Raw genomic sequence first — 12,354 nt, 5'->3', positions numbered from 1 at the left:
TCCCCCTCCCCTTCCTTTCTCCGGACCAGTCTCGGTCCTGCCGCCGCCGCCACCGCCTTCCCCGGATCGCGGGGGCCCGCCGGCCGCCCTCCCCGCAGCATGGCACCATCCGGGCTCAATTAGCCGGGAGCAGCGTTCGGGGCCCGCGGGATCTCCAGGGGCGGGGGGCGCCCCTGCAGCCTCCGTCATGGATGTGAACAAGATGGTAAGTCAAGAGCCGGGGCCACTGCCCTGGAGCCTCGGCGTCCCCGTCCCTCCCCACTCCTTCCCCCGCTCCCTCCCAGTCGGTTGGATCCATTGAAAGTTTCTGTATTGTTGATCCTGCTGTTGGCCCCAACTCCAGGCGTGCCGGAGGAGGGAGCGGGCCAGGACTGGAGGCGGCTGGCGGACACGGCTGGGCTCCCCGGTTTCCCGCCGCGCTGCCGCCAGGGCTGCCCCGGAGAGCTCGCTTAAGACTCCGGGGAGAGACGGCCGTGGAGCTCGCCTCCCACACGGGGGAACCAGCCTGGTGGCGGGAGGGCCGGGCTGCGGGAAGGGGGTTCTTCCGAGCTCCTCCAGAGCCCCCTGCTTCACGACGATTTCAGATTTAGGGGGAGATTTTTGGACTGAGCCAATGAGCAGGGGGGCACAGGTGGGTGGCCTGGGAGGGCAGAAGCCAGGGCTTTAACCATCCTAGAGGGTGATGGGGGCAGGGGTAGAATCCTTGGCTTAGAATCCTTGTGGGGGGTGTTCTGGACTAGAGGCTTGCTTGTAGACCCCCCAACTGCCTTGGCCTGGGGGGCAGCAGACAATCCCCGGCCTCTCAAGCATGTGATTCCCTGGTGAAACTGATTCCTCTCCCACGGCTTCCCGCCCCGCTACTCCTCCGGGGGCACCAAAGGAGCTGAATACCTTGTTCATTCATTGACTGATTGAGGAGCATACCTGGGGCTGGAGGGTGGGGGGCGGCTGGATGTGATTTGGGGAACTCTGAAGGGAGGAGTTCCCCTGGGGCCTTGGAGAGCTGGGGCAGGTTTGCCTAGGGGTCCTTATGGGCTCCTACTCTGAATCTCAAGTGTTCTTCAGATCATTGACCCTGGCTTTAGACCCACACCCCTGCCTCATAGCCTTTGAGGGCTGGTGTGTCAGGCTGGAGAGGTATCCCCTGATATCCTGTGCTTCGTGGGGGCCCCAGGGCTTCAGAAAAGGACCTGGGTTGGGGTGTGTCTGGGGAGACGGGGTTCTGGATCTGCTGGTACCTTAGGGAAGAGAAGGTACTGTAATTTCAGTTCATCTTGTATAGAATTAGGCTAGCTATTTTTCCAGAGTGCTCTTTTAAAGTAACCATCACTTTGCAGAAGGCAGGTGAGTTCCTGGCCCTGCTAGGCCTTTGGCATTCAGTCTTAGATAGGGCACTGTGAGTGAGGAGGAGATGATGGGTGAGAGTCATTCCTTCCCATGGCAGGAGACCGCACTTAAACTGAGTGCTGCCCTGGGGCCCCGGGTGAGGGGCCTCACTGGCTCCCATCTTCATCTGAGGACACATAACTGCCCATGGTGGGGCAGTGCCAAGAGGCTGGACCACCATTCCCTATGTGCGTACCATAAAAGCTTCTTTTCTTTGGCTAACTATTAGCTATACCTTTCTGAGAGTCTTCTGTGCACCTGCAGGGGTGGTAAGGTAGAAGGCCTTTTCCTTGGGGTGTCTGAGCCAGACCAGAGTCACCTGTCTAGGCTGTGGGGGAGGTGGGGGTAGTGAGAAGGACAGGGAACCTAGAGTTCTAGACCAATGGCTGCCAAACCAGACCACCTCTGAGCTTCCTTCTGTCCCCGAGCTTAGATTCTTTCCAAAGCCTGGTCTGTGAAGACCACCTCACAGGGTTTAAGGACCTCTGTCTCTGGAGATCTGGTCCACTTCAGACACTACCACCTCCCTCCATCTATCCCCTCTTCATTTTATTTATTTCTAAAGATAATTTGATTTTTTTAGTCTATTTTTAGCTGTGCTGAGTCTTCTCTCTGGTCGTGGCGAGTAGGGGCAGGGTGCAGGCTTCTCATTGCACTGGCTTCTCTTCTTGTGGAGCAGAGGCTCCGGGGCACTTAGGCTTCAGTAACTGTGGCACGTGGGCTCAATAGTTGCGGACCCTGGGCTCTAGAGCACAGGCTCAATAGTTGTGGCACACAGGCTTGGTTGCTTCGAGGCAGGTGGGATCTTCTTGGATGACAGAGGGAACCCGTGTCTTCTGCATTGTCAGGTGGATTCTTTACCACTGAGCCACCAGGGAAGCCCCCATCCATCCCCTTTTGAATGCAACAGCATTTATTTAATTCCTGTCTTTCTATAGCAAGTACCGTGTGAAGGAGACAGAAACATAATGTATGGCCTCCCTGCTCCTCTGGCCCTTAGCATCTAGGTGAGGGGTCCAGAGAGATGCAAGCCAACTTAATGCTATCAGTGCAAACCTGGATCAAAAGTTTTCAGCTCTGAGGGCTGTGGGCTCTGAGAATGGAGGGGCTACAGAGTCTGGAAGAAAGACCCTGGGCTGGGTCTTCAAGGCTGAATGGTTTCAGCTCTGCTGAGAGTAGTGAGGGGTGTTCCTTACCAGTGGGCAGAGTTGCAGGAAGAAAAATGGGCAGAACCCACTGGATGAGGCTGAGGACAGAGTTCTAGATGAGAAAACGTTGAGATCGCTGGTTAAGGTCCAAGCAGAAAGGCGTTGAATGGCCAGCCAAGGCATTCCAACCTTGGCCTGTCGGCAATCGGTAACCTCTGGAGAATTTTGGGCACAGGAGAGGCACATGTGTTGCCTCTTTCCTCCTTCAGTTTGGGGTCCAAACAAAAGTGATACTATATTCTCATTAATCATTGAGCAGCCAAGCTCCCAGCCCAGAAACAATTGTTCTCAGCTCTTTGTAAAGAGCACAGACCCTGGACTGTGGAGTAAGAAGAACCTTACCCACCCCAGGGAGTTGGCATCTGCTTCCCATTCCTGCTGAAGGCCAGAGTTGCTATTTGTTCTGACTGTGAAAACCCTGCTCTGGTTTAAAGTTCTCATTCTGGGGGTCCTTAGTTCCAGGGTAGACCTCAAACCCAACATTGCAGCCACATCCTTGAATGAGCCTTGGGGTTTCACTTGCTTATCACTGAATGAGAAAAAGCAGATTATAGTTTATCCCTTTTGAGTGTGTTTCTTAACCTTTTAGCCTCGTGTCTAAAATGATCCTTGAGCGTCCTCATGAAAGTTGGAAATAATTCTTTAAGGCACAGGACCTAGCATAGTAAGTCCTCCATGTGTAGTGGCTGCTATGAGTCATGTCCGACTCTTTGTGACCCCATGGACTGCAGCACATCAGGCTTCTCTGTCCGTGGGATTCTCCAGGCAAGAATATTGGAGTGGGTTGCCATTTCCTTCTCCAGGGGATCTTCCCGACCAAGGGATCGAATCCAGATCTCCTTCATTCTAGAAGACTCTGCCAGATTCTTTACTGTTGGAGTTACCTGGGGAAGCCCAGTGAAAGTCCCTGAAGTCTCATCTGAGATGACTCTGATTCCCCCCTCCCCCAGCACAGCCTTTATTTTCTTGATTGGCCTAAAAAGCTGAACTTGGGCTGTATTGCAGTTGACTTGCTTTGGGGAATCTCTTCTCCCAGGTCTGGTTATCTTTCTGAATGACGGTAAAAATGATTGGGGACAGTGGATTCACCAGCTGCTGTGACCTGATGAATTTTTGATGACATCAGCTATCTGGCCAAGGGAGAACTGGTTTAACCCGGCAGTTTAACCCAGAGTTGATAATGAGGTCTGTGCCTTTACTGAACACAGAGCAGGAATGCACGGTGCTGTAATTGCCAGAGCAGAGGCAACACTTCTCAATTCTTTTTTTTTTTAATATCTATTTATTTTTAATTGATTGATGATTGGTTTATAATATTGGTTTGATTTCTGTCATACATCAACATGAGTTAATCATAGGTGTACATATGTCCCTTCCCTCTTGAATTTCCCTCCCACCTCCTGCCCATTCCCACCCCTCTAGGTTATGACAGAGCCCCAGTTTGAGTTCCCTGAGTCATGCAGCAAATTCCCATCGGCTGTTCACATATGTTAGTGTATAATGCATCCATGCTGCGCTCTCCATTCATTTCATCGTCCCCCTCTTCTCCGCTGCTCTTGTCCATAAGTCTGTTCCCTAAGTTTGTGTTCCCTAAGTTTGTGTCTGCTCTTCGAACAGATTCGTCAGTACCATCCTTCTAGATTCCATATACACGCATTAATATATGATCTTGTTTTTCTCCTTCTGACTTACTTCACTCTGTATAACAGGCTCTAGGTTCATCCACCTCATTAGAATTGACTCAGATGCGTTCCTTTTTGTGGCTGAGTAGTATCGATTCTTTTTCTTAAACAAGTTTTATGTATTTATTTAGCCATGTGAGATCTTAGCTGCAGCATGCAAGACCTTTGCTGCATCCTGCAGGCTCAGCAGTTGTGGCACGCCAGCTTAATTGCTCCCTGGCACGCGTCATCTTAGTTCCCCTGTATGACGAGGCCCGTTCTTAACCACTGGACCACCAGGGAAGTCCCGAGTTCCTAACAAAAGGTGGTATAGTTTAGATAACAATTTATATTTGCATTATAGTGTTGTTCAGTTTACAGAGCATTTCCACCCATGTTCCTGCTCACCACAACTCCAGGAGAAACTCAGGGCAGAAAGAATTAATCACGCTTTACAGATGAGAAAACTGACGTTCAGGAAAGGGAAATCTTGGAACCAGCTCTGGTACCCCCAGTTTTCCACATCACCAAAATGGCGACAAAGTCGATAAAGGGTAAGGAGAAAGATTTAGGGACCGGATTCTAAAACTGACAGGAAGCTCATCTAAAATGATGAGCTGGAGGTGGTGGCTTTTGGCCTCTCCTCTCCCAGGGGAGAAGATCTGGGAAGAAGGGATTAGCGCTTATGTGGACTGCGTGCCTATATGTATATATACACATAAATATATCCTGGGGAAGGAAATGGCAACCCACTCTTGCCTGGAGAATCCCATGGACAGAGTAGCTTGGTGGGCTTAGTCCATAGTGTTGCAAAGAGTCGGACCCGACTGAAGTGACGTAGCATGCATATGTACATATCATTTTGTTTATTTATTTTTGTTTGGGGCCATCCTGGGTCTTCATCGCTCGGGCTTTTCTCTAATTGTGGCCACAGGGGTTACTCTCCAATTGCTGTGCACAAGCTGCTTGTTTCGGCAGCTTCTCTTGTTGCAGAGCACAGACCCTAGGGCACACAGGCTTCAGTATCTGTGGCTCTTGGGCTCTGGAGCACAGGCTCAGTAGTTGTGGCCCATGGGCTTAGTTGCACCAGGGCACGTGGGATCCTCCTGCATCAGGAATCAAACCCATGTCTCCTGCATTGGCAAATGGATTCTTTACCTCTGAGCCACCAGGGAAGCCCGTACTGCTGTTTCTAAAGCTTGGGGTGTCTTTATGCATCTCAGCTGCCTGCTTTAGATGTTAGATTTCTGATCCCTGGGACGCTCCAGCTTAGGGTCTTCCCAGGTAGCTCAGCAGTAAATATTCACACCTACAATGCAGAAGACATGGGTTCGATCTCTGGGTTGGGAAGATTACCCCAGAGAAGGAAGTGGCAACCCACTCCAGTATTCTTGCCTGGGAAATTGCACGGACAGGGGAGGCTGGCAGGCTACATACAGTCCAAGGAGTCACAAAGGGTCGGACGCAACTTAGCAACTAAACAACAACAGCAACAACCCTCCCGCTTATACAACAGGAAGATGGGAAGAGGTCAGGAGAAAAGTGGAGAAAAACATCTCGGTGTCCTGAGTGAACAATGTTGATGGCAGGGCAGGAAGTAGCTTCAGGCCAACCTGCTGTCTGCTGAGATTCATGTGGACTTGCTGGATGGAGGAGAGGCATGGAGAAGAGCTGAGCCAGAGAGATCTCAGTGTAAAAAGATGCCCAGGACTCCACCCACAGCTCACATCAGCTAATAGCTGCGTGGAAAGGAAAGCTTAGTGTCTGAGCTGAATAATCAGTCAAAGCTGGACATGGATGACTGGCTTTGTGAAACCAGAGGAGCGTGTTCAGTTCTGGGTCACAAAATAGCGGTTTAGTGGGTTGCAGCCAAGCTTTTGAAAGAGTGAAACAGACCAGAAAACATCCAAGTGTCTTCCAGGTCCATGAAATTGGTTGGGTTGTACACACACACACAGACACACACACACACTGACCTGCCTTGTAAGATGTGCTTTTTACTGTGGTTAGTGTCAGAAAAGGTTTGAGGCGTCTGACCTAGAGACTATTCAGAGGGCAGTGAGGAGGATGTCAGCCTCGTGAAATGAGTAGTCCAGCCAGTGAAAGAGAAGGCTGATGGACAACTGAGGGCTGTTGGGAGGAAGGGGTAGTTTACCTACTCTAGGGGTCTCTAGGAGGCGGGGTTTTGGCTGGCCATCTTGTGGCAGAATCCACTTCCAAATGAGAGAGCGCACCTCAGGGCCACTGGAGGAGCTTGGCCCCCAAGTCCTTGCCAGCCTGGAGACCGGTTCAGGCTTTGGGAACGTGCTCGGAGACCTGTGATTCCACATCTAAGGTATGACGGGCTGCAAGCAAAAGGCAAACTCCTTTTCACGCTGGGGAGCAGTTTTGGAGGAGTGAGCTTTAGGTACCACCAAGCACAGTTTCTCAAACTGAGCTGAGCATCATGGACCAGCCACTTTCTCAGGACAGCCTGTGGAATAAGATCAGGGGTCAGAGCCGACATTGGCCTCAGCCAAGTGGCAACGGGGAAGGACATCTGTTATTTGCCTCTTTTAAAAATGCTTAGGGGGAAAAAAAGAGTTTTTGATTTACCATCTGATGTGTGTGTATGCGAAGTTGCTTCAGTCGTGTCCGATTCTTTGAGACCCCATGGACTGTAGTCCACCAGGCTCCTCTGTCCATGGGATTCTCCAGGCAAGGATGCTGGAGTGGGTTGCCATGCCCTCCTCCAGGGGATCTTCCTGACCCAGGGACTGAACCTGCGTCTCTTACGTCTCCTGCACTGGGAGGCAGGTTCTTTAGCACTAGCGCCGCCTGGGAAGCCATTTCCATCTGACTGCTGTTTCTTATTGTCACCAAACACAAAGATTTCATCCTGCCCAGATGAGGTTCCCATTTAAATCAGACACATGTGGGATTCTCACCTTATGCGCAGGCCCCTGGGGGTGGGTGTTAACATGCCTGGGACCCAGAGCTGAGGATGGCCGAGTTGTCTGTTGAAAGATTTGGAATCAAGGAGGGGAGGCAGATTTCCTTGAAATGCTTTAAGTGGGAGAACACCTAGACATTTGTGGTTGGTAGAACACTCTTGGGTTTTCCTTGTGGCTCAGTTGGTAAAGAATCCACCTGCAGTGAGGGAAACCTGGGTTGATCCCCGGGTCAGGAAGGTCCCCTGGAGAAGGGATAGGCCTCCCACTCCAGTATTCTTGGGCTTCCCTTGTGGCTCAGCTGCTAAAGAATCCACCCGCAATGTGGGAGGCCTGGGTTCGATTCCTGGGTTGGAAAGATCCTCTAGAGAAGGGAGAGAATACCCACTCCACTATTCTGGCCTGGAGAATTCCATGGACTGTATAGTCCATGGGGTTGCCAAGAGGCGGACACAACTGAGTGAATTTTTCATCATTTCATCGTTATCGGGACACTTTTACCTGGATTATTTTCTCCCTTGAAATAGCCTTGAGGAGTTTTCCTGGTGGTCCAGTGGCTAAGACTCCACGCACCCAATATGGAGGGCCTGGGTTTGATCCCTGGTTGGGGAACTAGATCCCACAGGCCACAACTAAGACTTTGCATAGCCAAATGAATAAATAAATATTATGTTTACCTGTGGCCAATTCATGTTGATGTGTGACCAAGAAATCACAATATTATGTAATTATCCTCTAATTTAAAAAATCAACTCAATTAAAAATTAAAAAAAAATAGCCTTGAGAAAGAGACAGGATTTAGTGTCCTCAGTGGGCTCTAAAGTCACTCTGCCGATCAGGGACTAAATTCAGATGCACCTGCAGGATTTTTTTTTTTTTAATACTTATTTATTTGGCTGTGATGGGTCCTAGTTGTGCACACAGGCTTAGTTGCTCTGCAACATGGAGAATCTTAGTTGGGATCTTAGTTCCCTGTCCAGGAATCGAACCCATGTCCCCGCATTACAAGGCAGATCCTTAATCACAGGATCACCAGGGAAGTCCCCACATGCAGGTTTTAAGACAGCCCAGCTCACAGATGACCAGCCCTCCCTGCCGACCATTCCCACCCCCTACCCCTCACCCATACACAGCTGGGTGCTTTTCTTGAAGAGCTCTTTCCACTCCACCTGTGTCTCCCTTCTTACCCAAGAGGTCCCAGTCCAAAGCCAGACAGGCACGTGGTCTGGCAGCTGCCCCTGGACCGAAGAATCTGGGAAGCCAGACAAAATTCATATTTCCCGGATCCCCAGAGAAATTAAGCCATTTAAGAAGAAGGAAAAAACAAAACAAAACAAAACCCCTGTGTCCTCTAGATTCCCTGCTTTCTAGTGAGTCTTTGATGTGGAGGTGATTGCTGTGAGCAGGTAAGATGGTGATCACAGCAGGGGAGGCCTGTTTGTAAGTAGGAGTGGGAGCCAGCCCCTTCTCTGCACACAGAGGTGACCTTGGTGTCCTGAGACCACCGTAGATGCTGACCCGGGGCTTTGGAGTCACAAAGGCCGGAGGCTGAATCCTGATGCCACTCTAGTACCATGGACAGGTTAGTTGACCTTGCTGAACATCAGCTAACTCTCGAAGATCAATCGGTGTCTGCCGACTCTTGAGGGGTTAAGATGACATGTTTACAGTTCTTGGCACCTGAGAAGTGTGCATCTGGTTGCTCAGTTGTGCTGACTCTTTGCGACCCTGTGGACTATGGCCTGCCAGACCTCTCAGTCCATGGTATTCTCGAGGCAAGAATGTTGGAGTGGGTTGCCACGCCCTCCTCCAGGGGATCCTCCCCACCCAGGAATCAAACCTGCGTCTCTTGAGTCTCTGGAATTGGCAGGATTCTTTTTTTTTTTTTTTTGGAAGGAGGATTCTTTACCACTGTGCCACCAGTCCATAATTATTAATATTGTTGCTCATTCATTCAGGCAATAAATAAAATCTTGAAACTCTAGGTGAAGGCATAGAATAGTCTTTCTTTCAGGATGACCTCTGCTGAGTGAGCTCAGTCTAGTGGGGCAATAAGTAATTACAGTACTTGCGATAAAATGCACAGGGTCCAGTTGTGGGATGTGCTAGCATGGGAGAGAGTGGTACTCTGCCTGGCACTAGAGGAGGGGGGCTCACTGAGAAAACTGGAGGAGGGGAAGCACCTCGCCCAGAGGGTTAGGAAGGTCAGGGCATTCTAGGCAGAGAAAGCCACGCACGCAAAAGCACAATGTTGGGGCTTCCCTGGCGGTGCAGTAGTTAAGCCTTCGCCTTCCAATGCAGGGGGTGCAAATTCGATCCCTGATCAGGGAGTTAAGGTCCCACATGCCTTTTGACCAAAAAAAAAAAGCATTAACTAAGACCCAGTGCAGCCAAAGAAAACAAAACCCCCAGCAAGGTCACAAGAGCCTGGGATTGGCTCAGGAACCACCTGCCCCTTTATGCCAGACTAGGGGCAATCCCTGTTTCTGTGGGGCTAGCGAAGTTCCCAGGACATGGGGTCCAAAGCTTTATACCTTGATGCTCCCTGAAAGAGTTGGTGTTTAAGCTGTGCTTAGAGTCCAGGGAGCAGCAATGTCATTGATGAAAAGACTTGATGCCCGGTAGATGCTGACTGAATGGGCGATTCAGTGAGGAGACATTCCAGTTGGGAGCGTGGTGCTACGTGCTGGCTAAAGGATGTTGAGTGGATCTGTCAGGAGCAGGGCCAGAGGAGTGGGGGAGGAGAGATAACTGAGGGCAGGGCGTGAGGATCCAAGTTAAAAATAATCCACAGGTGTCTCGTGAGGCGGTCTCCACTGAACAGTCAGACTGGAAATGTGCTCTACTGGCCAACGGGCTCACACCCCTTGTGGCCCCAGTGCCTGGAGATGGTCCTTACTAGTGCCAGGATAAGCGTGGGACCTGCATACCATGGGTAGGCGGAAGTTGTTTTGAAATGAGCATTTCATTAACTTTCTATCGTGACCTCTCTTTGGAGCACTGGTTCCGCCTCATTTTCTGGGACCTGAAATAGCTTTTCTTTTGCTGGATTTCTCCCAGGCTGGATTCTTTGGAAAATAGTCTTCTTACCAAATCCATGCCTGCTTGGCCCCGCCAGCTCAAAGATGTGTGTCAGCAGTTTTAGTGCCGGACAGCGATTTTCCTGGTGCTGTCACCCAGGGTCCTGGCAGTCATCCCTTTTGTCCTGTACATATGTCAGCCTTGTCCCCTGAGTCAGCAGACTCTGGTTCTGTCTCCTACAACTTTCTGCCCATGCTTTGACTTCTCAGCTCTCGAGGGGAAGTGGCCATGAGTGCCCTGGCCTCGGGTGCGGTAGTTGAGGAGGAGGGCTAGGCTCCTGAACTTTGGGTACATTTTGTTTATTTTTAAAAATTATTTACTTACTTATGGCTGTGCCGAGTCTTCGTTGCTGCTCAGGCTTTCTCTCGTTGTAGTGCAGAGGTTTCTCATTGCAGTGGCTTCTCTTACTGTGGAACACAGGCTCTAGGGCGCTGGGGCCTCAGTAGTTGTGGTTCCTGGGCTGAGAGCACAGGCTCAGTAGTCGTGATGTGCGAGCTTAGTTGCTCTGAGGCATATGGAATCTTCCTGGCTCAGAGATCGAACCCATATCTCCTGCATTGGCAGGTGGATTCTTTACCACTGAGCCACCAGGGAAGCCCACATTTTATTTTTATTATTATTATTATTTTGGCTGCGCTGGGTCTCCCCACGCTGCGCAGGCTTCTCTATTTGCAGCGCTCTGGCTTAGTTGCCCTGAGGCATGTGGGATCTTAATTCCTCCACCAGAGCTGGAATACCAGTCCCCTGCATTGGAAGGCAGATTCTTAACCACTGAACCACCAGGGAAGACCCCACTTTTGGTACAGTTTAATCTCACGTAGCTGTAGTGAGGAAACAGGTCACGCACAAGAAAACATTTAACTTGTGCCAGTCTTCAGAAAATGTGAAGAAATATAAGGAAAAAAAAAAAGCAAAGATCAGGCATATATATTCTCACCATCCAAAACCACTGCTAACGATTTGGTATAGACCCTTACAGACTTTCTTCTCTGTAGGCATGTAGGTATACATACCAACACACATGTACGCGTGCAAGACTGAACCGGCTGAAAGGACAGTTTTTAGAAGTAAAAAATGGCCGAATGTTCATTTGACTTGACCAAAAGTAAGCATATCCATGGGCTTCTCTGGTGGCTCGGACGATAAAGAATCCGCCTGTGATGCCGGAGCCCTGTGTTCGATCTCTGGGTTGGGAAGATCCCCTGGAGAAACGAACAGCTACCCACTCCAGTATTCTGCCCTGGAGAATTCCACGGACAGAGTCCATGGAGTCCAAAAGAGCTGGACACGACTGAAAGACAGCTCAGCATAGCACAAGCACATGCACATAGACAGATACACACATGTTAAACTGGGGCTGTGCCGTAATGCGGTTTGTAAACTTGTAGTTGAGCTTTCACGGTGTCTTCGATCTGGAAACACACAAAGAGTGGTCAAGGTCATGGGTCCCGGGGTTCAGATTCTGTATCCACCGCTTGCTCACCTGGACAGCCAACTGGGGCTCCCTGAGCCAGGGTTTTCCCCCATGTGTAGGGGAATGTGAAGGGCTGTCTTAAGGGCAGAGGAGTTAGTGTGTCTGTATGTGGTTTAGACCAGTGTCTGGTGCAGGACAAGCACTTAGCAACCATCAGCGATTCGTATTTCCAGATGAGTAGAGCCATGTACCACGTCACTGTAATCATTCCCGCACTAATAGACATTTGGCAGTATCCATTCTCCACAGTTGAGGTGAGATCCTTGTATACACATTGAAGCGTGTCTATCTAGTCACTGCTTTTACACTTTTAATAACTCTGCTTTAAGATTGGGGCTTTTAAGGGACTTCCCTGGTGGCTCAGTGGTAAAGAATCCACCTGCTGGTGCAGGAGACGTGGGTTCCATCCCTGATCCGGGAAGATCCCACATGCTCTAGAGCAGCTAATCCCGTGCCCCACAGCTACTGAGCCTGTGCGCTAGTGCTCAGGAGTTGCAACTACTGAAGCTCACGCTCCCCGGAGCCCATGCTCTGCGACAGGAGAAGCCACTGATGTGTTTCGGATGGAGTGGTGCTTACAGGGAAGGCTGCTTGGACAGTTCTCTTTTCTGTTG

General features: G+C 50.3%; 1 protein-coding gene across 3 annotated transcripts in view; it reads left to right on the top strand.

The window, feature by feature from the left end:
* HIP1 (huntingtin interacting protein 1) overlaps positions 1-12,354 on the top strand; it is a 133,538-nt gene that overhangs the window by 52,148 nt on the left and 69,036 nt on the right. The window contains exon 1 of one of the 3 annotated variants that reach the window (XM_018040548.1): positions 12-205. The exons of the other annotated variants lie outside the window; for them this stretch is intronic. Coding sequence (XP_017896037.1) covers positions 188-205 — 18 coding nt within the window. The 5' untranslated portion in view covers positions 12-187. Of the gene's footprint in view, positions 1-11; positions 206-12,354 lie in introns of those variants that run through there. 3 annotated transcript variants of the gene reach the window in all.

Source organism: Capra hircus, chromosome 25 (assembly GCF_001704415.2).
Source record: "Capra hircus breed San Clemente chromosome 25, ASM170441v1, whole genome shotgun sequence".
NCBI lineage: Eukaryota > Metazoa > Chordata > Mammalia > Artiodactyla > Bovidae > Capra > Capra hircus.
The sequence above is the reverse complement of the archived record's forward strand: the minus strand, read 5'-3'. Positions and strand labels throughout refer to the sequence as shown.